Raw genomic sequence first — 27,362 nt, 5'->3', positions numbered from 1 at the left:
TCCTTTTTTGAAGATTTTTTTCCAGGCTGTTTTTGAACTGGCTCCATGTTCACACACACACGGCGAGGTTACACCCAGTTGGTTCCTTCTCGAGGGTAAATTCTTGGGATTCGCAGCTTCCAAACAGTCGATTTCCTTTCCTTGCAGCTGGGAGGGCAGGTTCCCTGGCTGCTGCTCCTGTGCTCACTGGCTGCCACTACTGGACCTTCCCCAGGAGGAGTCAGTCGCTTCACTTCTAAGGAAAGTGCTTTTCTGTGGTCCCTCAAGGCAAACAAGGGGGAGGCAGAGAAGGGAGAGAGGGGGTCCGGGATCAGCCAGGATGCTCCGAGGCAGCGGCAGCAGCTGGCCTCTGGAATCCCGGCCAGGCGAGTCACCCCGTTAGGAGGCCCCGCCAGCACCGCCGCCCGGGGGGCAGCCGCGGCAGCATGGGCAGCGGCAGCAGCAGGAGCAGGAGGAAGCGGAGCTGCAGCCCCGGAGCGGATGGTCCCGGCAGGCGGGGCAGAAGCAGCAGCGCCCCCAGCGGGCAGGGCGAGGAGGCCAGGGGCAGCCAGGCGGCCGCCCCCACCGAGCTGCCCAGCAGCAGCCTGCGGCGGCCGCAGCCGGCGGAGGACTCGGACTGGGAGCTGCTGGAGGAGGTGCTGGCTGAGTGCGAGGAGCCGGGCGCGCTGCCCCCCAGCCCGGGCCCGGCTCACCGGGGGCCCGCCGGGGACTCCTGGGCCGGCCACTACCGGCACCCAAGGGCAGCGGCGGCAGCAGGAGGGAGCGGCCGGGGCAGCGGTGCCGCCGGAGGGGACCAGCCGGTAAGTGACACCCCACCCCCGAAAGGGGAGCGGGAGCGGAGCCCAGGCAGCTAGGTGGAGGGGAGGCGGGGCTCAGCCAGCCTGGCCCCGGGCCCCAGTAACCCGTCCCGCTGGGGCCCATCGCCCTGGGATCCAGCTAGTCCAGCTCTGTGGGGCCCAGCGCCCTGGGATCCAGCCAGCCCGGCCCCAGGGCCCAGTAACCCATCCCCCCAGGGCCCAGCACCCTGGGATCCAGCTAGCCCGGCCCCAGGGCCCAGTAACCCATCCCCCCGGGGCCCAGCGCCCTGGGATCCAGCTAGCCCGGCCCCAGGGCCCAGTAACCCATCCCCCCGGGGCCCAGCGCCCTGGGATCCAGCTAGCCCGGCCCCAGGGCCCAGTAACCCATCCCCCCGGGGCCCAGCGCCCTGGGATCCAGCCAGCCTGGCCCCAGGGCCCAGTAACCCATCCCCCCGGGGCCCAGCGCCCTGGGATCCAGCCAGCCCGGCCCCAGGGCCCAGTAACCCATCCCCCCAGGGCCCAGCGCCCTGGGATCCAGCCAGCCCGGCCCCAGGGCCCAGTAACCCATCCCCCCGGGGCCCAGCGCCCTGGGATCCAGCTAGCCCAGCCTGAGGCCCTAGTAACCCGTTCTCCTGGGATCCAGCCGGCCCACCCCCCCAGGGCCCATCTGCCTGGGATCCAGCCAGCCCACCCCCCCGGGGCCCATCACCCTGGGATCCAGCAAGAGGTGCTAGAGCAGTTTTTATAGTGCAGGTGCTGGTGATGGAAACCATGTATTTGGTGTTTGTTATACTACCTCAAAGACAGGGGGTACGGCAGCATCCCCAGCAGCTTGGCGCGGTTTACCCCTGTCCCGGACACCTGCCCCTTCTGCGGCGTGAGGGAGACCCTGGCGCATGTTTACTTAGAGTGCGCCAGGTTCCAGCCCCTACACCGGCTCCTCACAGCCATCCTCTTACGTTTCTGGTTACACTTTTCCCCTCACCTCCTTTTATATGCACTCCCTATCCGTGGCCCCACGAAGTCCCGGGACCTCCTGGTCAACCTCCTCCTCGCCCTGGCGAAAAAGGCCATCCACGCGACCAGGGAGGGGAGGTTGGCCGATGGAGACTCCGGTGACTGTGGGGCTTGCTTCCGCTCCATGGTCCGATCACGCATCCGGGCGGAGTTCCTCTGGGCGGCGTCCACTGGCTCCCTTGACGCCTTCGAGGAGCAGTGGGCGCTGTCCGGGGTTCTCTGCTCGGTGTCCCCATTAGGTTCCCTCCTTCTGACCCTTTGACCTCACTCCTGTCCCTGTTCTTTTATTAGTTGTCCCCCGCACTCAGTGGGTTCTGTGGCCCTGTGGTTCCTCCCCTTAGGCTGGGGGAGGATCCTTTAGCAGTGGGCGGGCTTTGCCCGCCCACTTCCCAGACACCCAATAGGTACAGTATTGCAACTGATAGTTTCTTCCTAAGTAGAGCCCTAGTTCCAGCACCATTGGATCCCACCAGCCCATCCATCCAGGGCCCCAGCCAGCCAGAGTCAGTTTCTCCTGGGGCCCATCGCCCTGGGATCCAGCCAGCCTGTACCCATGGGCCCCCTTTAACCTGTCCCCCTGGGATCCAGACAGCCCATCCTCTCAGTTCCCCCCTAACACATTGTCCCAGGGTTCATCACTCATGGCTCCAGCCAGCCCAGCTCCCCCAGGAGCCCAACTCCCCCAGGAACCCACTCTACTCCCCTGGCCTGGGGCCCATTGTCTGGGAGGAAAGCCAGCCCACCCACAGATCCCAAGGGTGAAGGTGTCAGACAGCCTATCCTGCCCTTGGTGTGCCCTCTAGGCCACCCCCCAGGACCCCATCAACCCATGCGCTTGGGATCCAGGGAGCCGCATCCCTCCAGGCTCCTATCTGATCCATTGCCCTGAGGATCCACCTAGCCCCATCCCTCACTTGGACTCCCATTCTAACACCATGCCCTAGAGTCTAGCCAGCATGCCCCCCGTGGAAGTCCCCCTATAACCTATCACCCAGCAAACCCATTTCCCTTGCAGGTCCCCTATCTATTTAATTTCTTCTGGGAGTCCTAGTTAGCCTGCCTCCATGGGAGGGGTGTCCCAGCTAGCCCAGTTCCCTGAGTTCAATGCAGAACCAGTTCCTATAACACAGGGGTCGGCAACCTCTGGCACACAACTTGCCAGGGTAAGCATGCTGGCGGGCCAGGCCAGTTTGTTTACCTGCCGCGTCAACAGGTTCGGCTGCTCGTGGTTCCCACTGGCCGCAGTTCGCTGCTCCAGGCCAATGGGGGCAGCGGGAAGCTGCAGACAGTACATCCCTTGGCCTACGCCACTTCCCGCCACCCCCATTGGCCTGGGATGGCGAACCAGGGCTAGTGGGAGCCATGATTGGCCAAACTCCCTGACGTGGCAGGTAAACAAACTGGCCTGGCTCGCCAGCGTGCTTATCCTGGCGAGCCACATGCCAGAGGTTGCCGACCCCTGCTATAACATCTGCAGATCAGCATCCCAAGTTATAGGGCTCTCCCCTTTCTATAGGAAGATTTGCATAGCTTAATTCGCCTGTTTTTCATTTAATCCTTTTACTCTTAGTTGTAGCTCCTTCTCCATCTCTCTTAGGTGTTTATGCCTTTCAGCTAAAGTTGTGGGGTGAGCCCTTAGATAGTTCTCTTTCCATTGCTGGTTCTCTACTTAGGCCTTGTGTACATTAGAAAAGTCTATCGTAATATCAGTCGACGTAGCCAGTGGTTTGCCAAGCTATAACATAGTCAGTTATTTTTATCTTTCCTGACAAATCATTCCCTGCAGCCCTTTTATCATTTCTGTTGCTCTTCCAAATTCCTTATCTCTTTTAGGGGAAATATAATCATGAAAGGGTCATGCCAGTCTCAGTTTTCTGTACTCCATTAAAAGGTTTTTTCCTCCTTCGATTAATTCCTTGTAAAAGAATCCTAGTGTCATGAAAGAATGTGAGCTGTGCTGTGTGCTTTATTTACTTTGTTCAGTCATGTAAGCAATAGTTTTGAACCTGAACATATATATAGATACGGTACCTTTTAATGTTTGCCAGTTCATTTAAGTAACAATGGTACCATCTTAAAAAGAAAACCCACCAACACCTCAGTCTTATTCTGTACAGCAGCTATTGAATTTTCTTGTGAATAGAGCTGAAATTAACAGGGCTCTCTTCCTATCCAACAAAGACAACATTAACTTCAATTTCTGTATCACCTTAGTATGATACCCAGGGCACCAACAACAGTGATCTGTTTGTTAGATGCTGCTGCAGGCGGGACTACAAAAATTGTGGGAACACACTGATAAATATTTAGAATTCAATCTGTTACTGTTTTTTAGAGTACTTTCCCCCCATCAGATGCCTAACAACTTTTAAGCTTCCATTTAGCCTAACCTAAAGCCCTGACAGTCTCACTTTGAGTATATTCATATTTCCATTGTAAAACTCTGTTTTTGCAAGGGGTAATGATAACATTGATATAGTTTCCTAACAGAGTAATTATTTTGTCAACAATAAGCATGGGCACATTAAAAAGAACAAACAAAAAACCACACCTCAAAGTGAAGTCTTATTTAGACATCACAGAAAAATAGAGGTTTAATATCCTTTTTGTTCTTATAACTCAAACACACTCAATTTTAAAATTAAGGCTTGATCCTAGAACCTTTACTCACATAATGGGATTGCTCATGAGTGAGAATTACTTGACTTCACTAGTTAATCTTTACTCATGTAAGGTCTAGAGGATGTGGCTCTATATTTTTGTTCCAACATGTGCACTCAAATATTGGTGGTGATGTTTTTAAAAATAAGACAGCTCAGCTGAAATTTGGCCAATATGCGTAGGCTTCTTTTTAAGTAGCTACGTTTTTACTATTCTGTATATTCTTATTTATAACATAAATTGGCAAACTATAGTAAGTCATGACAGGTAATGAACAGGGTTACTTTTTTTTTTTATAAAAATAAACCAGAGAAAGTTAATCCATAAGAGTAGGTATTAGTAGAAAATGCTGAACTGACAAATCAATAAAGGTCCAAGAAATGAAGAATTAAGGCTGAAGCAGACATGTCTGAATTCATCTAATTAAGTCTAAGTGGATACATGCATATACTGATATGTGATACCATGCACTATTTTTAGCCTTTTACAAGATGATGCTGAAACTCTTTGCAGGATCTATCTATCTAACCCAGTACCTTTCTGCCCTCTCCAACTTACTTTTGCCAGTATGCCTCTCCTTCACAGATATGCTCAAGTACTCTAAAGGTATTAGTCATTCACCTAATATTTTTCATATCTTTTCTATAATTTCTGATACCTGCCCTAGTGGCTATTCATATCAATTGGATATTTCACTTAAATATTAGTGAAGAATGTTGACATCTACACCATCATCATTAGGTTTCAGAGTTAGCATCACACAGATTAATCAGGGTCAGTTCACAGCCTGAAACTAGTGCTTTGAGAGAGAACTCTCTACAGACTCACAATAGGCAAGATTCTGATCCTCTGACTCATGATGAGACCTGCATGATGACAATGCCTTGGAGAGTAAGGTGGTACTCAGGGTAGGAGAGGAGGGCACCGTCTGGCCCTAGGACAGGTCTGTATTGGTTCAAACAGAATACTTTTAAATTAAAGCATACAGTCTGCAGAAAGTGAGGAGCCACAAGAAACACCCCAGTGGTTGAAGGCACCCATGGACAGAGGCTTGTGCACCATTGGCTTAGAATAGCAAGGAGCCTAGGATACAACATGATTGGCTACCGTGACTTCAAAGTTGTCAGCTTGTATCTACACCGGTAGAAACAAGAGTTTTCAGTTATGTTAACCTAACTCAATTGAGCTAACACAATTGACAAAAGCACTCAACCCCCCTCTTTCCCTCCACCCCAAGTCATTTGAAGAGAAACAATTACAGGGGCGTTGCAAAGAGAATTAACTCTCAGGTTAGGTCAGGGGTTTTTTCCTTTGCAATCTGGAGCACTAAGCATTTTCATCTGAAATTTCAAAGCGGTTCTCATACATGGACTGGTATTATTCTGATTATAGAGACAGAGAAACTGAGGCTAGCAGCAGAGTTAGGAATAGAACCCAAATCTCCCGATTCTTATTCTTTGGGACCCCTGGATCACTGACAGCAGTCACCATTCCTTTTTAAAAAAAACAAGGAGTCCTTATGGCACCTTAGAGACTAATACATTTGTTAGTCTCTGAGGTGCCACAAGGACTTCTCTGTTTTTGCTGATACAGACTAACACGGCTACCACTCTGAAACCACACTTTTTTAAACTTCCATTTAATTTCAGCCACCCACTCACCCATCTAGAGCTTGAGCGATCACTCTTGTTTTTCTGTCTCACTTTTCTTTGCTCAGCTCAAAAAGAATATTTGTGGTTTTACAAAAGCTGCCATAGTACAGTACATGATGGCAACTCTCTATGGAAACCAGAAAGGACTGTGATGCCATGGCCTCATTCATCATGCTCCTGGCTTCCTAACATGGAAAAATGTGCAAGCAATCTTTTTTTAAATAGCTTTCTGCAGCGTTGTAGTAGCACCTACTTAATAGAGACATAAAGTGATTACATTACAGCACTGCATATGGGATGGTATAGTTAATGGTAGTACACAATACTTAGTAGTCACAGTCCAATTGATTGTAACATAGTTTTAGAAATCTGATTTGGTCAGAAAGGTAGTGTATCCTTTTTACATCCAGATAAGTGCCCTTTCAGTAGATTGTGTGAAACAGTGTCACCTTGTGGCTGGTTAGCTGAATCTTATTTACGCTCTGTATTTCGTATGGATAGTCCAAAGAGACATTTTTCATTGCACACAGGTGTGTGCACACGTATACACACACACACACACTTTTTATAGCTACTTTTACATTGTCACTAAATAGTGTTCCTTTTCTTGTTGAAATACTTTTTAAAGTGAATAAAATACATTGTTTATTTCCAACACTATTAAATATCATTTTCAACATTTAAAAATTACTGTTAGTAGTCCAACGTGCCCTCAAGGCAAGTCCCTCATTCCATGACCAAAAGACTAGAAAAACATACTGTAGGGAACTATCCTGTGTTGGCAGGGAAACGGATTAGATGACCTAATAAATAGAGCTTTTCTAGCTCTAACATCTGTGATTCTATCAACTCCTAGCTACAGCTGGGGGAATGGTTGGATGGAAAATCCAAACAAACAGATTTTTTTTCAAACTGCGCAACTCCCCTTGTTAATTTCCAGAGTTGGATCTTGATGATTCACTTTTTTTATGTGTGGATCACAAGCCCTTAATTTTAACACAAGTTTGCAGTTTGGCCAGTGGACAAGCAAACTGGTAGTTGTGTTATAATCTTAACTAAAAAGAATGCTGCTTTCAAAGAGCTTATGTCATCACGGCACAGCTGTGCTGCACTCACCCTGACAGCTGAACAGAATGGCCACCAGGACAGAGATGTTTTTTCTACCAACATCACTTTCTGGTCTTTACAGAGTGTTTGGTTCACTTTGCTGCTTCTGTACTGTAAATGATTGCTGATCTAAAGCAAAAAAAATGGAGGGTATGGAGGAGGAAGTCTATCAGAAAAAATTCTAGCTCTCAAACGTTTTAGAGGAAGGATTCTCTGGGAGCTCCCCATATTCTTCTTCATTTCCTAAGTGATGCTGCCGTCAGCATCTGTCGTAACACTCCTATGCTGACTTCAGATTCATCCCTCCAGGGAAACTCCACTGATCTACTGTGTTCTAGTGATTTGTATCCCAGCCAAACTCAGCACAATGTGCCAAAACCTTCTTCCCAACCTGGAAATAGGATGGAAAGAAAACAAGGAGGAGGCTCTGCAGTCTGGTTGAGAATTAGAAAGAGGCTAAAAGCTGCATCACACGATGCTGACATGATTTAACTTTTCACTTCACTGAAATAGGAGAGGTGCCAAACAACCCAGTGATTATTCATTTAGCTGCAGGACAGGGACCCACTAGTATTGAAGCCTTGTGCATCACATTAACCCAAATAAAACATTAATGTAAGTTACCTGCTGCATGTGCACCATACAATTACAACTAACATGAGCATGCCTGGGTGGAGTTAGATTTCATTCTATGTCTATTCCATGCCATACTCAATGGACATCTCATGCCGTGTGACCTGAACTACTGCTAAGATCGTCTCCTTCTCCTGGTCATTCTGACCGTGTCATCTTGCCCATCTGGGATGAACTGAGATCAGACAGAAGCATGGGTAGAGACCTGAAAGTGTAGATCATATTTTACCTTCCTCTCTTTTCTGTTTCCCAGAGCTTTTCTTGAGGCAGTAGATTACATAGTAGTAGATACCTACATATACTAATACACATTTCTCTTCAGAAATAAGTGTTGCTGCTGAAAGAGGTCCTTACAGAAGGTAGCATAGGTGCTGGAACTAGAGGTGCTGGGGGAGCTGCAGCACCCTCTGGCTTAAAGTGCTTTCCATTATATACAGGGTTTACAGTTTGGTTCAATGGCTCTCAGCACCTCCACTATACAAATTGTTCCAGCACCCCTGGAAGGTAGGAGCTAATTTTGCATTGTGAAGCAGGTTTTATTAACCAGAGACAGTCCTGATGACTAATTAATTCTCTCTTCCACCCACATAACACGTACAGCTCACAATGTGGAGGAGTTAGCCACAGTGGGAAAAAAAATCTGTTGTATAATTTAAACACACCCTTAAAACATCCAGCATCCTCCTGCCTAGAAAAGTGTTAGAAGCTGGGAATGTTGGCTACATTCTCCCGGAGCTAAGAGCAGAGTCAAATGCCCCTAGAACTGTATAGTCCCATTCAGTGCTCATTATTAAGGCTATACCTACACTGCACACCTTACAGCGGCACAGCTCTTCCACTACGACAGGGCCGCTGTAAGGTACTCGGTGTAACCACATTTTGTCGGCAAGAGAGAGCTCTCTCTTGCCAGCAAAATCAAATCACCCCCCCAACAAGAGGTGGTAGCTTTGTCTCCTGCCAACAAAGCACTGTCCAGACTGGCACTTTTCATCGATAAAGGGGGTTATTTTTTTCCCACACCCAAGTGGCAAAAGTTTTACCAACGAAAGTGCAGTGTAGGCATGGCCTAATACTGTCGTTGGAATGAAGTGCTCTTTGCCACTTTACCACTGGGGACGAGATTCGTACCTGCTTGTGCAAGGAGCTGCACCCTCTCTGTCCACTGAGGGAGAGCAGGCTGTGTTTTCAGTACTGCCTTCTCACAGGCGTTACTGCATGTGATGCCAGCTTTGCGCTGTTGTGGGGCAAGTCACAGGGCCCTTCTGTTCCCCATCCCGGAACAGTGCCACCCATTCTTTGGGTGCTATTCTGGTCGTCTGTAGTGGAGGGGATGATGTGATGTTAAGCACCCCTTTGGCAGAGTGTCTTCCTCCCGCAGCCCTGCGCCAGGAGTTCAGCAGGTGGCTCTGGCCCTTTGTCTCTAATGAGAATCTCCTGCACGCCAAGATCATGGTATGTTCCACAGCAGCAGAGACAGGAAGGGGGACTAGGGTTCTCCACTCTGAGACTGCTCCTTACACCATCCCACCAATACCTTGTTCCTTTGGAGAGTCAGGGGGGAGCAGGTTTCTCTTTTCTTCCATAAAATGTGTAGATAGTGGCAAAGTACCAGAGCAAATTTTCAATTTCTTCACACAACCCCGCCAATGGGACTCTCACTGACTCATGCGACTGCTTCCTATTAGTTAAGAAGTCTTCTCAGGCCAAACAGAGCGTTGCAAAAGAAAAATAAACAACCTTTTGGTGGCCTGTGTGAAAGAAGCTGGGACCAGATTGTTAAACATCTTTAGGCACTGAACTACATCTTTAGGCACCTAAAGGCCTTTACAGATCTGGTCCTCGGTTGCTAATGGACCAGTGCCACCATCACCCAATTGCCTACTTTGTAAACCCCTAACAGAGAGGCCAAAGATTTGCAATGTCACAAGTACCAGACATCCATCCCAGCCTTGAGGCAGTCATTACTCACAACTTGTCTGCACACACTTTTTTCACCAGCGTAACTAAATCAGTATAAAAACAGCTGTAGTGAAGTCAGCGTAACCCCCTCGCATGGGCACAGCTTATCCACATAGAACTGCCTCCAGGCAAGGGGGTTGCACAGATCTAACTGAATTGGGGTTGAGCTCAATTTAGTTAACTTGGTGCAAAACAGCATGTAGAGCAGCCCTTACTGAGCTGGAATTAAACAGGTGACTAAGGGTATGTATGATTACACTGTAATCACGGTGTCATAACCTTAGTCCCAGATTTGGACCTTAGCGTCCAAAATATGGGGGTTAGCATGAAAACCTCCAAGCTTAGTTACCTGCTTGGACCTGGTACCTGCTGCCACCACCCAAAAAATTAGAGTGTTTTGGGGCACTCTGGTCCCCCTGAAAAACCTTCCCTGGGGACCCCAAGACCCAAATCCCTTGAGTCTCACAACAAAGGGAAATAATCCTTTTTCCCTTCCCCCCTCCAGGTGCTCCTGGAGAGATACACAGACACAAGCTCTGTGAATCCAAACAGAGTGAATCTCCCTCTCTGTTCCCAATCCTGGAAACAAAAAGTACTTTCCTATTCCCCCAGAGGGAATGCAAAATCAGGCTAGCAATCCAACACACAGATCTCCCCGATTCCTTCCTCCCACCAATTCCCTGGTGAGTACAGACTTAATTTCCCTGAAGTAAAGAAGAACTTCAACAGGTCTTAAAAGAAAGCTTTATATAAAAAGAAAGAAAAATACATACAAATGTTCTCTCTGTATTAAGATGATACAACACAGGGTCAATTGCTTAAAAGAATATTGAATAAACAGCCTTATTCAAAAAGAATACAAATCAAAGCACTCCAGCACTTATATTCATGCAAATACCAAAGAAAAGAAACCATAGAACTTACTATCTGATCTCTTTGTCCTTACACTTAGAAACAGAAGATTAGAAAGTAGAACTACTTCTCCAAAGCTCAGAGAAAGCAGGCAAGCAGACAAAAGACTCAGACACACAATTCCCTCCACCCAAAGTTGAAAAAATCCGGTTTCCTGATTGGTCCTCTGGTCAGGTGCTTCAGGTGAAAGAGACATTAACCCTTAGCTATCTGTTTATGACACGCCCCCCAAATTGCAGACAGTGGGGAAGCTCACTGGCGGCGATTTCCTTCTAGAACTTGAAAATAAACAGATTAATACAACACATACACTTTTACATATACTCCTAAGTATATAACTAACAGACTTCTACATTTTAAGAACACTTTTTGTACACTTTAGGCTTTAGTGAGGAATTGGGAAATGCTATGAGGTAGTTTACAGCTCCCAGGCGCTCTTGGACCGTGAATGGCCCTTCCCATGATGTTTCCATCTTATGGGCCTGTTGTGCCTTCAAGACCATAACCTGGTCTCCTACCTTGAAGGACCGATCTCTGGCATGTCTGTCATACCAGGCCTTTTGCTCTTCTTGAGCATCCTTTAGGTTCTCTTTAGCAAGGGCTAAAGAGTGTCGGAGGGTGCTTTGTAGGTTGCTTACAAAGTCCAGAATGTTAGTTCCTGGAGAAGGCGTAAACCCCTCCCATTGCTGCTTTACCAACTGTAATGGCCCCTTAACCTCGTGACCATACACAAGTTCAAATGGTGAAAACCCTAAACTGGGATGTGGTACAGCCCTGTAGGCAAACAGCAACTGCTGCAACACTAGGTCCCAATTATTGGAGAATTTGTTGATGAATTTTTGTATCATGGCCCCCAAAGTTCCATTGAACCTTTGCACCAGGCCATTGGTTTGATGGTGGTACGGGGTGGCAACCAAGTGATTCACCCCATGAGTTTCCCACAGTTTTTCCATGGTCCCTGCCAGGAAATTAGACCCTGAATCTGTAAGGATGTCAGAGGGCCAACCTACCCTGGCAAAGATGTCTGTTAGGGCCAGGCACACAGTGTTAGCCCTGGTGTTGCCTAGAGCTACTGCTTCTGGCCATTGGGTAGCAAAGTTCACTAAAGTCAGTACGTACTGCTTTCCTCTGGGCTTTTTTTTTGGGAAAGGGCCCAGAATATCCACAGCTACTCGCTGAAATGGGACCTCAATTATGGGGAGTGGCTGGAGAGGGGCCTTGACCTGGTCTTGAGGCTTTCCCACTCTTTGGCATACCTCACAAGACCGGACATACTTGGCAACGTCCTTGCCCATCCCCTCCCAGTGGAAGGACTTCCCCAACCAGTCCTTGGTTCTGTTCACCCCAGCATGGCCACTGGGATGATCATGGGCTAAGCTTAAGAGCTTCCCCCGGTACTTAGTTGGAACCACCAACTGTTTTTGCGGCTGCCATTCTTCCCGGTGTCCACCAGAAAGAATTTCCTTGTACAAAAGTCCTTGGTCTATAACAAACCGGGATCGATTAGAAGAGCTGAGAGGCGGTGGGGTGCTCTGTGCCGCCGCCCAAGCTTTCTGAAGGCTGTCATCTGCTTCCTGCTGAGTCTGGAACTGTTCCCTTGAGGCTGGGGTCACCAGTTCTTCCTCAGACTGTGGACTTGGGCTTGGTCCCTCTGGAAGCGATGTAGGTGATGGGGTTGTTTCCGTTGCTGGTGAACCGCTCTCCGCTGGTGCACCTGAGGGTATTTCAGGCTCTGGCTGAGCCTTTTGGGTATGGCTGTCTGTTGCTTCTGCCAGTTTTGGCTCGCTGGCGCCCTCTGGCGTTGAGTTTGAAGATGGGGTTGCAATGGCTGGTGCTGGTTGCTGTTCCAGTTCCGGGCCTGGGACTGGAGATGCTGTGGCTGTTTCAGTGGTAGGCATGGAATCCGGGTCCACTACCTCGGTCTGGGTCTCCGGTAACACAGACGGGGCCTCTGTGGACCGTTCAGGAACAGGAATGGGTCTGGAAGCTTGCCTGGTTTGGCTACGTGTAACCATTCCCACTCTCTTGGCCCGCCTCACCTGGTTGGCCAAGTCTTCCCCCAGTAGCATGGGGATAGGATAATTGTCATAGACTGCAAAAGTCCACATTCCTGACCAGCCTTTGTACTGGACAGGCAGTTGAGCTGTAGGCAAGTCTACAGCTTGTGACATGAAGGGGTAAATTGTAACTTTGGCCTTTGGGTTGATGAATTTGGGGTCAACGAAGGATTGGTGGATAGCTGACACTTGTGCCCCTGTGTCTCTCCACGCAGTAACCTTCTTTCCGCCCACTCTCAAATTTTCCCTTTGCTCCAAGGGTATTTGAGAGGCATCCGGGCCTGGGGATCTTTGGTGTGATGGTGGTGTAATGAATTGCACTCGCATGGTGTTCTTGGGACAGTTGGCCTTGATATGTCCCAGTTCATTACACTTAAAGCATCTTCCATCTGGTGGATCACTGGGCCGAGGTGAGTTACTGGAGACTGGTGAGGTTGAAGGGTAGGGTATCTGTGGCTTTACTTGGGTGGTATGTGGGGTCTTTGGCTGTCCTCGGTTGTAGGGTTTATGGTCTGTGTGCCCCCTGGGGTAATCGTTCCCCTTGACAGTAGCTTTCTTGCTTTTTGCCAGTTCCATCCATTTGGCTCCAATCTCCCCCGCCTCAGCGATATTTTTGGGATTTCCATCTTGTATGTACCGTGTGATGTCTTCAGGAACACCATCCAAGAACTGCTCCATTTGTATGAGGAGGTTTAGTTCTTCCAAGGTTTGAATGTTGTTTCCTGTTATCCAGGCCTCATAGTTTTTTGCAATGTAGTAGGCGTGTTTGGGAAATGACACCTCAGGTTTCCACTTTTGGGTTCTGAAGCGCCGACGGGCATGATCTGGGGTTATCCCCATTCGGTATCTGGCCTTGGTTTGAAAAAGTTTATAGTCATTCATTTGCAGCTTAGGCATTTCAGCTGCCACCTCTGCTAAAGGTCCACTGAGCTGTGACCTCAATTCTACCATGTACTGGTCTTCGGGGATGTTGTACCCAAGACAGGCTCTTTCAAAATTTTCCAAGAAGGCCTCGGTGTTATTACCTGCCTTGTAGGTGGGAAATTTCCTGTGCTGTGGAGCAATATTTGGCGCCGGGTTGTTAGGGTTGGCTGGCACATGCAGCCCAGCTTTTGCCAACTCCAGTTCATGTTTTCTTTGTTTTTCCTTCTCTTCATTCTCTTTTTGTTGTTTTTCCATTTCTTTTTGTTGTTTTTCCATTTCTCGGTGGTGGGCCGCCTCCTCTTCTTCTTGCTTCCTTCTGTGGGCCAACTCTTCTTCTGCTTGTTTCCTTCGGTAGGCTACCTCTTCTTCTTCTAGTTTTCTTTTCTGTGCTGCCTCTTGGGCTGCCTGTTCTCTTTGGAAGGCTGCCAGTTTCATGCTTTCTTCCTTTTCTTTTATCTCCATCTCTTTTTGTTTTATTTCCAGTTCCTGTTTGTGTTTTTCCATCTCTCGCCTGTGTTCAGCTTCTTTGATTTGTTCTTCGGCCTCAATTTTTGCCTTAGAAGTCATGGTTCCTGTTTTCTTGTGTTGGGGTGCCCTCCGGTGTTTATTTTCTGAACTGCAGGTTCTCTGTTGCCTCCTGGAGTCTGCCTAGCAACAGTGCCTTTTTTCCCTTTCTCTCTCTAGCTAATGTTCAATGAAGGGAAACCAGAAAAACCACTTTATTTGCATGCATATAAGTGCTGGTACTTGCCTCCTAATGGGAGGGCTATTGCATGACAAAAGACCCTTAACAGTCTCTTAATGGCTTCTCACTTAACATGCAAGCCACAAACTGCCAGAGAGAGCAGAAAAAAAATTCTCTCTGGTTCCCTTTTAAAACCAACTGTTTCTCTCTGCTAAAAAGCCCTTAGCAGAGAAAAGAAAAATATAATATTTCTACTGGCTTCTGGGTTCTGTCTATATCCCACCGCTGCCACCATGTCATAACCTTAGTCCCAGATTTGGACCTTAGCGTCCAAAATATGGGGGTTAGCATGAAAACCTCCAAGCTTAGTTACCTGCTTGGACCTGGTACCTGCTGCCACCACCCAAAAAATTAGAGTGTTTTGGGGCACTCTGGTCCCCCTGAAAAACCTTCCCTGGGGACCCCAAGACCCAAATCCCTTGAGTCTCACAACAAAGGGAAATAATCCTTTTTCCCTTCCCCCCTCCAGGTGCTCCTGGAGAGATACACAGACACAAGCTCTGTGAATCCAAACAGAGTGAATCTCCCTCTCTGTTCCCAATCCTGGAAACAAAAAGTACTTTCCTATTCCCCCAGAGGGAATGCAAAATCAGGCTAGCAATCCAACACACAGATCTCCCCGATTCCTTCCTCCCACCAATTCCCTGGTGAGTACAGACTTAATTTCCCTGAAGTAAAGAAAAACTTCAACAGGTCTTAAAAGAAAGCTTTATATAAAAAGAAAGAAAAATACATACAAATGTTCTCTCTGTATTAAGATGATACAACACAGGGTCAATTGCTTAAAAGAATATTGAATAAACAGCCTTATTCAAAAAGAATACAAATCAAAGCACTCCAGCACTTATATTCATGCAAATACCAAAGAAAAGAAACCATAGAACTTACTATCTGATCTCTTTGTCCTTACACTTAGAAACAGAAGATTAGAAAGTAGAACTACTTCTCCAAAGCTCAGAGAAAGCAGGCAGGCAGACAAAAGACTCAGACACACAATTCCCTCCACCCAAAGTTGAAAAAATCCGGTTTCCTGATTGGTCCTCTGGTCAGGTGCTTCAGGTGAAAGAGACATTAACCCTTAGCTATCTGTTTATGACACACGGCATGCGAGTGTAGCTCAAATAGTGATAATGCTAGCTGAGCTAATCTAGCTAGCCTGGGCACCGGAACAGTTGTGGCAGTGCCCGCTTCAGCGTGGGTTAGTCCTGTGGGTAACCTACCTGTGCTTCTGTAGCTTCACTGTTCAGGTACCCATGCTACCTAGATTAAAGGTATATTGACAGTACAAGTGCTGCAGTGTAGACACGTACTACAGCGACAGAAAGGGTTGTTCCATCACTGTAGTAATTCCATCCCCGGAGAGGTGGGCTCTCCTCTATCTAGCTGCATCTACAGAGGGGGTGAGTTGCCCTGTGCTACACAGGGCATGACATTTTTCACAGTCCTGAGCAATGTCGCTAGGTCAAGCTAACTTTTTAGGTGTAGACCAGGCCTAAAGCTAGCTCAGGTGTGTCTTCCTGAGCTGCAGTCACACCCACTGTAGGCATATCGTAATGTACAGTGCTGCTCCCAGTGAAGTAATCTCTCAAACTATCTGGGCCTGAAAAAGCCAAGCAAAGCTGAATCACAGGCTGTAAGCTGGGCAGGAGGCTTTAATATTATGCTATTCCCCCCCGGCCCCTGTTTGCAGTCTCATTTTTCCCAGGAAAGCCTTTTCTCTTTCCCTCTCTGGAGACAAAGCTACTTTTTCGTTTTCCTGCAAAGAAAATGAAAGCCAAGGCCAAAGTCTGCTCACCTTATGCAGGTTTGTCCATTTTGCATCAGCTGGACCCTTCCCCTGAATCAGGTGAACTCCTGGGAATCAAGATTAGCCGATTCAGGACCATCATTTAAAAATTTTAAATTAAAAATTCAAATTGGTCTGGCTCGGTGTGAGGGTACATCTACTCTACAGGATAATTTCGAATTAACTTAAACCGGTTTTATTAAACAGATATTATAAAGTCGATTGCAAGCATCCACACTAGGCACATTAATTCGGCGGTGTGCGTCCATGGTCCGAGGCTAACATTGATTTCCGGAGTGTTGCACTGTGGGTAGCTATCACTATAACTATCCGGCCAATAACTTCGATTTGCGGCCACACTAACCCTAAATCGATATGTTAATATTGATTTTAGCGTTACTCCTCTCGTTGGGGAGGAGTACAGAAATCGATTTTAAGAGCCCTTTAAATCAATTTAAAGTGCATTGTAGTGTGGACGGGTACAGCGTTAAATTGATTTAACGCTGTTAAAATCGGTTTAACAGCGTAATGTGGACCAGGCCTAAGTGTTATTGGAAGCCACCCTCCTGTGAGAGCAGAAAGACAGAAGGAATTGGGGGAAAGAAAGATGAAAACGAAAACACTGGCCTTGACATTGTTCTCAATAGCATAGCACATCTGGCGAGGCTGATGAATTTTCATTTTATTACAAATCAGCGTCATTGAGCCTAAACAAACTCCCGGGTCTGATCATGCCTGCATTCACATTTGACTGGCCTCTAACTCTGCGCTTTGTAAACCCCATGTGAAGGGTGGGTCTCTAGTCCCTCTCTAATTAAAGAAAAGGTGAACTGAGAACGGGAAACTCTCCCACACCCAATTCATTTCTTGTCTCGCTGACAGGACCAGCTCCAGGGTTTTTGCCGCCCCAAGCAGGTTGTGTGTGTGTGTGTGTGGCGGGGTTGGGGGGGGAGAGAGCCGCGATCATGATCAGCTCTACTGCCACCACCTCAGTCTTTGGTGGCAATTTGGCGACGGGTCCTTTGCTCCGAGAGGGAGTGACGGACCTGCTGCCGAATTGCCGCCAAAGAGCCAGAGGTGCCACTCCTCTCCCTTTGCTGCCCCAAGCACCTGCTTGCTGAGCTGGTGCCTGGAGCCGACCCTGCTCACTGAAAACATGAACATCCAAGGCAGCTTTCTTCCTGCAATCACTGTGCAATTAACACTCTGTAAGCAAATCTGCATAGTCAGTAACATGGAAGGACATGCTTCCATTTAAAAATAATAAATGGAAATGCCCTGTAAGACTGCAGCATTGCAGAGGGTGTTCTGTACGACTCGTGCATTGCTTGGTTCCACCCTGCTCTCCACTCGCTCTTTGCAGTAACATCCCCAAAGTGTACATTAATCAGAGCTGGAAAACAAGGAGAAAAAAAATTTGTAACTAGGATTTCCCCTGACTTGTATCCACTGTCGTTTTAAATTGCTTTTTGTGAACATTTGTGTAAGTCAAGTTTCATTCTTTGACAGAAAATGAATATTGGGCCTGGGCCAAGATTTCTAAGGGTCACTGATAAAATCAGCTCTCAGCAAGACAGTTGGTGCCAGCAAGGGGCATAGCGATGCCAACTAACTACAAGTGCCAGTTGTAGGAGCGATTCCTGGTTTGTATGTGACGGGAAATGCTTCTCCTCAGGGACATGTTCAGACTAGTCAGATAAGAAGAATCAGGGCAGCTTTCTTTTAACTTCTCTTCAATCACATTACCGCTCTAAGCCTCAATTTACCCATCTTTGAACTGGGCATTCTAATGTTCACCTGTCTCACAGGGAAATTAGGAGGCTTAATTAGTTAATATTTAATGATTTCAGATCTGCGGTTCAAAGACACCCAGGCTCCTTAGATGCTGAAGGTGACCTAGTGAGGCTTTCATAACTAAACAGGTCTATTTCTTACACCTTGGGCACCTTGATTGCCTTCATTGAGGTTGCATAGAGTGCTAAGACAGGGCCAATGTGACTTGTCACATGCAAAGGTAGCTATAGATTTGCAAATGTTTTATTTCAAATATGACAACACTGCTCCATTTATTCTTTCCTAGGCCTCCTTAACAAGAAGCATGCAGGACCCAGAGAAGAACAACTCCGCCAGTGAGTAAGTAACATGTCAATAGGACATTTCGCAGAAAGACAGGTCTTCCTCTCACATGTTACATCTTTAGCACCAGGGTGTGACAGTATGAAATCACTTGTGGAGCCTCTAGTCCATCCCTCTGCTAGGGCAGGATTTCCCAGGTTGTGCATTGCCTAGCGCAGGGGTCAGCAACCTGCGGCACGTGTGCCAGAAGGCAGCACGCGAGCTGATTTTTAATGGCACATTGAGGTCCCAGCCGCTCAGCCCCCTCAGTTCCGTTCACCCAGGCCGGCAGTGGGCTGAGCAGGGGCAGCAGCTGGGACCCCAACTAGCAGGAAGTAGCTGACGGAACCCCAGAACGGCAGCCACTCAGCCCGCTGCCAGTCTGAGGTGCTGTCTGCCTGTAGGGTATTAAATTTCTCCCCGTAGGAATGTGCTACTTCCCGAGCACCAGGACTGGCAGCCATAAGTAGTACACCGTAAGTAGCACATTCCTATGGGGAGCAATTTAATACACTGTACCCGGCCCCGCTCAGCCCGCTGACAGTCTGGAGTTCTCAAAATATGTTCTCCTTCCCCGTATCAAAAATTACACTACAATCAACTTTAAAAATTGGTTTGTATATTACAGTAATCGTTAAAAAAGTATAATGTTAATAAATACGTAGGTTTGATGAAAGTAGTTGTACTTATGTGCCTGATTTGTGTTTTTGATGATTCACCTGCTAAAAAAAATCTCGCCTGTCTTGCACCCCCAGAAAGGGCATCTCGCACCCCCAGGGGATGCATGCACCCCAGGTTAAGAACCACTGCACTAAACTGATAAGATCTGCGTTTTAATTCAATTTTAAATGAAGCTCAAACATTTTTAAAACCTTATTTACTTTACATACAATAGTTTAGTTATATAATAGACTTAGAGAGAGCTTCTAAAAATGTTAAAATGTATTACCAGCACACGAAACCTTAAATTAGAGTTAATAAATGAAGACTCAGCACACCACTTCTGAAAGGTTGCTGACCCCTGGCCTAGTGTGTTTCTCAAGCAAAGGAACTCCTGCCATTTTTCCTTGTGGGAGATTAAGCCACAGCCTAATGCATCTTGATAACAGGAAATTTTCTTTGTATTTAGTTTAACTTGTCCTGTCTCACATTGTATCCTATTTACTGTGTATCCTATGGCCTCTCCATAATTGCTCTTCCTCCTTGTCATTAACACCCTTAAAATAGATGTAGTCTCCTCTCCTGTTCCCCTTCCTCAGTTAAATTAAACATTTGCTTCTTTTCAGCTTCTCTCACTTCATTGGGCCACTCTGCCCTGTAAGCATTTTTGTTGCTGTTCCATAAACTCCCTCCAAACTGTTAATATTTTCCTAGTAATGAGGTGACTAGACATGAGCACAGTATTCCGGGTGGAGTTGCACCTTTTTGTGCTGATCTGCTCCACTGCAAACTCCTGTCTTGTATGTTGCACGCTATTGGCCCTTTTCCTGTCTGCATTATTGCTTTCCAGTTTTCTCCCTCCCACTGAATAGCTGTGTTTTATATTCTTTTCCCCCCAGGTGTGTTGACTTGCTATTTTCCAAATAAGTGGAGCCCACAGCTGTGTGTACCTTATGTACAGTGCATACCATTGGCAGGTGTGCCATTTGGGGGGCAGGAGGAGACAGCTCCATGGGGGTGAGTGAAAAAGGGGTAGTTTGTCCCAGAGTGCCTGTTTGAGAGGGCCCCCAAGGTAAATGGCATTGTGACCTGGCAGGGTTGTGAAGGAGAGCTGCAGGGCCACGAAAGAGGGCTGCAGGGCCACGTTTCAGTGAGTGACTCCTGCCAGGCCAAAGCTGAGTGGCGCTGCGATCCCATTCACCGGGTCACAATGTCTGGTGTGGTGAGCTGTGCCTGAGTTTGTGCTATGACTCAAACCATTGCTGAGGGGCTAATGCGGTTGTGTGTACCAGGTGAAAAATTTCTGGGGTTTTCCCGTTCCAAGTCAGGAGGTATCACTGCAACGGAATAGACTGAGCTCAGACAGTTACAATTCCTGATCCTCAGCCACCTAGCTCCAGGGTACATTAGAGCAGCTGAGGACCTACTTTAACTTCTGCACCACTAGTTACAGTGCAGGATCAGCATAATAGAGCTCTGCTTCAGCGGACCCAGTCCCACCCATGCCCCACCCCCAAAATTCCCCTGACACACCCTTCTCTTGCTTAACACGGGGACTGACTGCTACTATTGCTCAGCTTTCTTCCACCCAAGAGATCTCCTGTGCAGGGGGAATGCTCTACCATCTCTGGCTATTTTAAGCAGCACAAAGTGGCCTTAGCAAACCAGAGAACTCAGACCTTTAGAGTAGAGTAATTTGTGGGGAGCCATGTTCAATTTCTGCAGGACAGTATATGTTTCATCCCTATTAAACTCTAGTGCACATTTCCATGAGGGTTGGAGGAAGAAAATAAAGGCTATGGGGCTGTTTGCTTTTTTCCAGCCATTGTCCTAGCCCATTAGCGTTATGCTCCACCTTGTTCATTCATGATTGTTTAACAAGAAAAAAGTTGACAGCTGATGTATTTTTCAGTATGTTGGATTTTTTATTTAGAGAGCCTCTTTCATCCTAAAGGTCACCATGAAGACTAAAGTTGTGTCTCCACGATCACTTATGGCGGCAAAACTTATGCTGCTCATGGATGTGAAAACACACACCCCGAGCAACATACGTTTTGCCGGCATAAGTGGGAGCGTGCACAGCGCTATGTCGATGAGAGAGCTTCTACCACCGACACAGCTACCGCTGCTTGTTGGGTGTCGACAGGAGAGCTCTCCCATTGGCATAGAGCAGCTACGTGAGAGACCTTCCAGCGGCACAGCCTGCAGCAATAGAGCTGTGCCACTGTAAGGTGTCTTGTGTCAACATGCCTCAGACATCAGGAATAATTAGAAAAAAGTTACATAAACACTAATGGAAACAATTAATGTTTTGTAGGTTTTGAAATGGAGTCTTGGAAATTTTGCCAGGGCCTGTTTCTTATCCATCATTCAACATTCCTATAAAACTAGCAGAGGGCTGGTCACATGATGAGCTATAATCAATAAATCACGTGCCAGTTGTGGGTTTAAATCATATTTCTACATTTCCTTTTCCTATCATGAAGTATTAGGGCCCTGTACACTGCTTTTAAGTGTTACTCCCATCTCCTATTTACTACGTGGAAAAAAAAAAACCAAATAATTTCCTCTGTCAAAAGAAGGAAATTGAATGAAGGAATCAAGAGATGACTCATTTGCTAAATACCTGTTGGTGCCAGTAGAACTTGTGGTTGAAGAAACTGTGCAAAGTAAATTAACTGCCTCTCGGGTGGGAAATTCACATATCTGCCATGCCAGTTGGCCTGTTTGAAAAATAAAGCCATTGACGATATCTGCAGCTCCTGACATTTGCACAGCCAGATCAGGGTAGTTTTTTTCCACATGGACAAGTAGACAGATGAGAATTTTTTATATTCTAAGGATTGACATACAATCAGTGCAATGCTGTGGGCAAAACTGCCCCAAAGCAATTACTGCAGGACTGATTGCCATCAGGTGTATGTCCCTTTCAGCGACACTAGGAATGAATTCTTGTTCATAATGAAAAACTCTAGTCTACCAACGAAAGCTATTGAGGTACGAAAACATTGAATCAATAGAAACTTGTTAGAGAAGAGTTCTCAGGGATCCTCACTGCAGTTCTAATTCAGTGTGTTCCATACCTCTTACTGTCCAGCATATGAACTATCTGTATGGTTTCATCTGGCAAACATGCCCTTGGTTTTCTTCTGCAAATGATGCTATCAGCAATGCAGGCCATTCGTCCCTGCTTTCACACCATTGACTTGGATTTACCAGTCCCATGTGTGTAAACTTATAGGCACTAGGTATCAAGTCCCATTTGCTGGGATGTAGTTGAAGCCAGGCTAGTTGGTATGAAAAACCTCTCTGCTTAAGTACCAAATACACAGGATATGAAGAAATCAGCTCTTTCCTGTTTGTTTTTTCTCCACAAACACCAAAAATAAACCCACTTCAGGGAAAGCGCTACAAAAACCCTTTTCACGGAATGAAACACAGGGCCCAGCAATACTCACCTGCAGGTATTGTCAGAACTGGTAGCTCTGGAAAATTTAGTTTAGTTTATTGAGAACAAAGTCTCTTGTAGATTAAACCATTTTACCCTCGTAGTGACATTCCTCTGCAGCACAGCACTAGCGGTAATGTAGAGTCACAGAAATAGTTGCTTCATGCAGCATTGTACAAACATTTATGAACTAATGTCCCCAGCACTGCTGAGGGCTAGGTCCATATTATCCCTCATTGACAAATGGGGAAAGTGAGGCACAGAAGCAAATGGACTCGCCTGATGCCACAGAGGGAGATAATGCGAGAACAAGGATTAGAATACAGGATTTCTTGATTAATCCAGTATAGTTGACCCCAAGAGTTCAAAATTATGCAATTTTTTTTCAAAAGTCTTTATTTTACCACATGTGCACGAGCCCCCTGACAGCATCCCACAGTACATCTGTGCCTCAGACCCCTAGCAGGTTCCTGTCTCTGGCCTGCAGGGAAGGGGCTCCCTGCGCTCTCATAGGGGGCTGAGGCCACTACTTGGATAAAGAGGGCCTGGGGGAAGAAATTGTTTCTGCTGTGCTACACATGCTCCTAGGCTCTGCCCCACACAGACATACACACCTATACTAGGAATACAGGAATTGTGCCTCTGAATCACTGGGGTAATGCTGCATGCAATATTTGGGGAGACAGTTACTTCCATATTTAATTATGTGTGTGCTGTTAAACACTATTAGCACGATGCAACCTCTTCTTTAGAGCCAAAGCTAGCAAGAGGACACAGGGAGTGCAAGATTTTGAGCACTCAAGAGAACACAAGGCTAGAGGCCCAGGGTCTTTGCTCTCCAGCACTACACAGTTTCAAAAGAGTATGTAGATCTGCAGCCACGAGAGGCTCCAAGCTGCCTGCCCAACAGGCTGCTGTCTGCTCTGTGGAGTGGTAAAACAGGCCTATCAGGTAGAGTTAACTGTTTGTGGTAACTTTTGCAAGGTCAAAACCTCTCCTCTGTTCTCCCACCCCTCCTAGCTCAGACAAGAAAGGGCAGGAGTGAATTCTAGGATTGTCAGCGTACGTAACATGAACATTCCACTTCCGATTATACCATCGAAAATCACTCCAGTTTCTTCTCGGTGCTTGTTTCAGTAAAACTATTTCCCCCATATTTATTCCTTCCCCCCTCTGCCCCCCCCCACTGTTCCTCACACCTTCTTGTCAACTGCTGCAAATGGACCATTTTGATTACCACTACAAAAAGTTTTCTCCTGTCCTGCTGGTAATAGCTCACCTTAACTGATCACTCTTGTTAGAGTGTGTATGGTAACACCCACTGTTTCATGTTGTGTGTGTATCTTCCTACTGTATTTTCCACTGCATGCATCCGATGAAGTGAGCTGTAGCCCACGAAAGCTTATGCTCAAATAAATTTGTCAGTCTCTAAGGTGCCATGAGTACTCCTGTTCTTTTTGCGGATACAGACTAACACGGCTGCTACTCTGAAACCTGTCAGAAATCACTGTTACCCAAAGATCACTAATGAGCACCACATGTCTTTTGGGTCAGAAAAAGAAGGCCTGCTTACCATTACAGAATCCATGGATCAGTAAGATGGATGGGTTTGTTTTGACTTTTGCACACACAAATAATGATGTTTCTCATTCCCTGTTAGGGATAAGGGGCTTACTACGTCTCACAGAGCTTGATTTTCTTTTACAGTAAAGATACTTCATTGTCTCATCCTACAGGTTTCCAGTCAGAAGTAACAAGAAGCCTGAGATGCAATCCCCAATATCGTACGATTACTCTGAAGAAGAGCTCATGGCGAGTATTGAACGAGAGTACTGCCGCTGAGAGCCAGTGCTATATGATCATAACTGACAGTGGCACATATGAGCAAGGGTTCTGCCAACAAAATAACCCCCCACACAGTGAGATGGTTCTGAAGAAATGGAAAGGACGAGAATGAAATGAAAGAGAATGTTACCACTCAGGAGGCTGTTAGTATTGTAAGACTTCGGAGAACACCTCTTTGGCAAGTGCTGAGCAAGAGCACTAATTAACGAAGGAACCCTCACTGACCAGTGAATAAAAGCAAAGCAGTGGGGAAAAATTAAGATCATATTACATTCCTCTTGTAAATTAATATTTAAAAGCTAGTTTCCAAGTAATACTTGTGTATGAAGTCTTGAATGTATTGCAAGGTTGAGATGTGCCATTCTGACAGCGATTTCAGTCAGAGAAGTGCAGCAAATCATTTGAATAAATACTTACTTGATAGGATATATCCAAAATTTATCTTTCCTGACATTAGCTATGGGTCAAATTCAGACTTACGGTAAGCAGATTACAACTCTATACACCAGGTCTGAATTTGCCCCACCTTTTTTTTATTATTAAATATTCCACAATACAGAAAAAAGAAAGCAATCATTCCACACTTAGACTGCAGGATCTAAGAGTTCAAATCCCAGTTCTCTATCAAACAGGTGTGGGATTTGTTCTGATTGTGCATATGGCTCTGTTCTTTCTAGCTCCCGTTTTCCAAAGAGGCAGGGGATTGAAATTGTCAAGAGTCCTGAAAGGGCAAGCTTCTGGTCTAGTTTCTTACCTGCTAGCTTATAGAAATGGAAGTAACAGGGAAATCACAAGGACAGAGTGACGTGCACCTACTGGTCCAATGCCATATGTATGCGCCTGTTGGGTCACCCACTTTGAGATCAGCTTTAACATGATTGAAGAGCAGTAGTTCATAAATCAGCGCTCCTGCACTGGAGTTAGATATAAATTTACCACTTCTGGCTTACACAGGAATTTTCATTAGTGCTTAATTTAAAATTCACCACATTTATCACTAAGGATGGAAAAGTAAAACAAAACAAAAAAAAATCTTATAAAACCACAGACTCAGAGGTTTTCAGCATGATTGATGGTGAAGCCTTGTACTTTTAAATTAAGGTTTCTGGTGTGTGTAGTTTTTTTATTTGGAGCTTGATGTACTTGGAGTAGCTGCTTATTATCAGAATTAGAAAAAATAACTTTTCTGTCCTCTGATGGAACATAACACATGTCAGATGAAATCTCAAGGGCAAATCAGTGAGGCACATGCTAATTGGAACAGTGGGATACACCTTAAGATGTCAAGGTTTTACTTTCCTTTTGTACTTTGGTGTATATTTCACAAATATCTATGTTCCATGTAATTCTCAATAAAAGGCAAAAGTATCAGTTTGAGAGAGACAGGGTGATCAATCTTCTGTCCCCCTAACTGTTATTTTTCATGGAGATATCCAGTTGGATTTTTAATGAGTTATCACCGCATATGATTTTTTCTTCCTAATGAGGCATCTAGTTTTAGTTTTTCCTCCAGATTACATAATGAGGAACCTGTGGCTATCTCCAGGTTGTAATGTTCTCCTAGCCAATGTGGCAGAGCACAGATGTCTACATACTGGTTCATAGTCCTCCCCTGCTCAGTGCTTCTTCAGCACACTGATAGCCTTTTAATGAATCTTCCAAGAATATGAAGATAGCAGAGCCAAAGTGCATCTATAAGGGGATGTGCACAATTCTAGAAGGATGGAGAGGATCACGCAGATAGCACAAAAACCCCTACTGACCAATTTGGATAAGAAACAGTGTTCCAAAAGATGTCCCGCTCATGTGCTCAGATGGTGGGTATCATTGTGGTAGGAACCTTACATAGAGAAGGACAGAAAGGTTCCTGTTGGAGGTCTGCTGTGGTACCCAATCAGACGGAAGTTATACTTAGGGCATGTTAGTACTAATATGCTCAATAAGCTAAAATGTGACTTTAAAGCTCGCCATGTGGGGACACTGACTGCACACTAAGAGAGCCCTCATGCAGTTTAGCCAAAGTGCATTATGCTCCTGAGCACAAAGACACTCAGTGCACAATATGAGTGCCTACACAGGGAGTTAATGAACAGCTGGTGCGGGCACCCCTTCCCCCCCCATGTATGTACACCCTTAGTAAGAGGGAAGGGGGGAGTGAAAAAAAGAAAGGTAGCCTTTCAGAAAGCCATGTAAGTTTAAAGCCTAGGGCAGCACACTCGTTCTTGAATAGCGTGGTATATCCAGAAATATCCTGCTGTTAGTCAAAAGATATATGTGCAGGGGTTGGGGGAGGTAGAGTAACATATTAGGTGTAGAACCACACACAAAAATAGAAAATATGGTAATCACTAGTGCTTGAGTAGAAACACATTCAATAATATTACCATGTGAAAATTACACAAAAGTAATTACATGAATTTATATGACCAAGGTCAGTATTCTATTACATTGGCCAGAATGAAATTAATCTCCAATAACCTGCCATGATAGCAAGCAAAATTATATCAGAGTAAGAATACATAGTGCATTTTTTGTAGAGAACACAAAAAACGTATGAAAATTTCTAAATTTAGTAGCTGTACATACCCATGATGCTGCATGCATGGTGTGTCCCCTTTTTGTTCAGACACTAGCCAACTTTTAGATTTCTATGCTATCCAGGTTTCTTCCTTTAGATTGAGGCTGTTCTTGGACAGTCACACAGGGCAGATTCCAAGGGGTGCCCAGTATGTGATAGGCACAGATGGGGGGAGGAAGCCACAGAGGAACTGGTTGTGGCTTTCTGGTTCTGGGGCCTGGCCTACTTTAGAATCACCACCAAGTTGCTTTAAACTATGGCAGCTGGCTGCAGCTTCCAGGGTTCATTTTACTAGCCATGAATAGCTGGATGAAAGTCCCCTTCTGGCCACACCCCAATGTAACACTGGAGAGGCTGGAGAAGGGTGGTACCCCTGTCAGTTGGGGACTGCTCGGCTCGAAAAAAATCTACCAACTTTCCAGACCCTTTGAGATGCCAAACCCGCTTGTTATACTGTGTAGGCAGG

General features: G+C 46.3%; 1 protein-coding gene across 1 annotated transcript; it reads left to right on the top strand.

The window, feature by feature from the left end:
- On the top strand, positions 1-25,697 carry CYS1 (cystin 1). Its single transcript, XM_050951054.1, has 3 exons — positions 1-800; positions 18,331-18,383; positions 24,210-25,697. The coding sequence occupies exons 1-3, from the start codon at positions 426-428 to the stop codon at positions 24,313-24,315; spliced, it is 534 nt and encodes a 177-aa protein (XP_050807011.1). The 5' UTR covers positions 1-425; the 3' UTR covers positions 24,316-25,697.
- The last annotated feature ends 1,665 nt before the right edge of the window (positions 25,698-27,362 follow it).

This window comes from Gopherus flavomarginatus, chromosome 4, assembly GCF_025201925.1.
Source record: "Gopherus flavomarginatus isolate rGopFla2 chromosome 4, rGopFla2.mat.asm, whole genome shotgun sequence".
Lineage (NCBI taxonomy): Eukaryota > Metazoa > Chordata > Testudines > Testudinidae > Gopherus > Gopherus flavomarginatus.
The sequence above is the reverse complement of the archived record's forward strand: the minus strand, read 5'-3'. Positions and strand labels throughout refer to the sequence as shown.

Coding starts and splice junctions, on each gene's coding strand:
- CYS1 (XM_050951054.1), top strand. CDS start 426: ATGGGCAGCGGCAGCAGCAGGAGCAGGAGGAAGCGGAGCTGCAGCCCC. Junction 801..18,330: donor CCGCCGGAGGGGACCAGCCG/GTAAGTGACACC, acceptor ATTCTTTCCTAG/GCCTCCTTAACAAGAAGCAT. Junction 18,384..24,209: donor AAGAACAACTCCGCCAGTGA/GTAAGTAACATG, acceptor CTCATCCTACAG/GTTTCCAGTCAGAAGTAACA.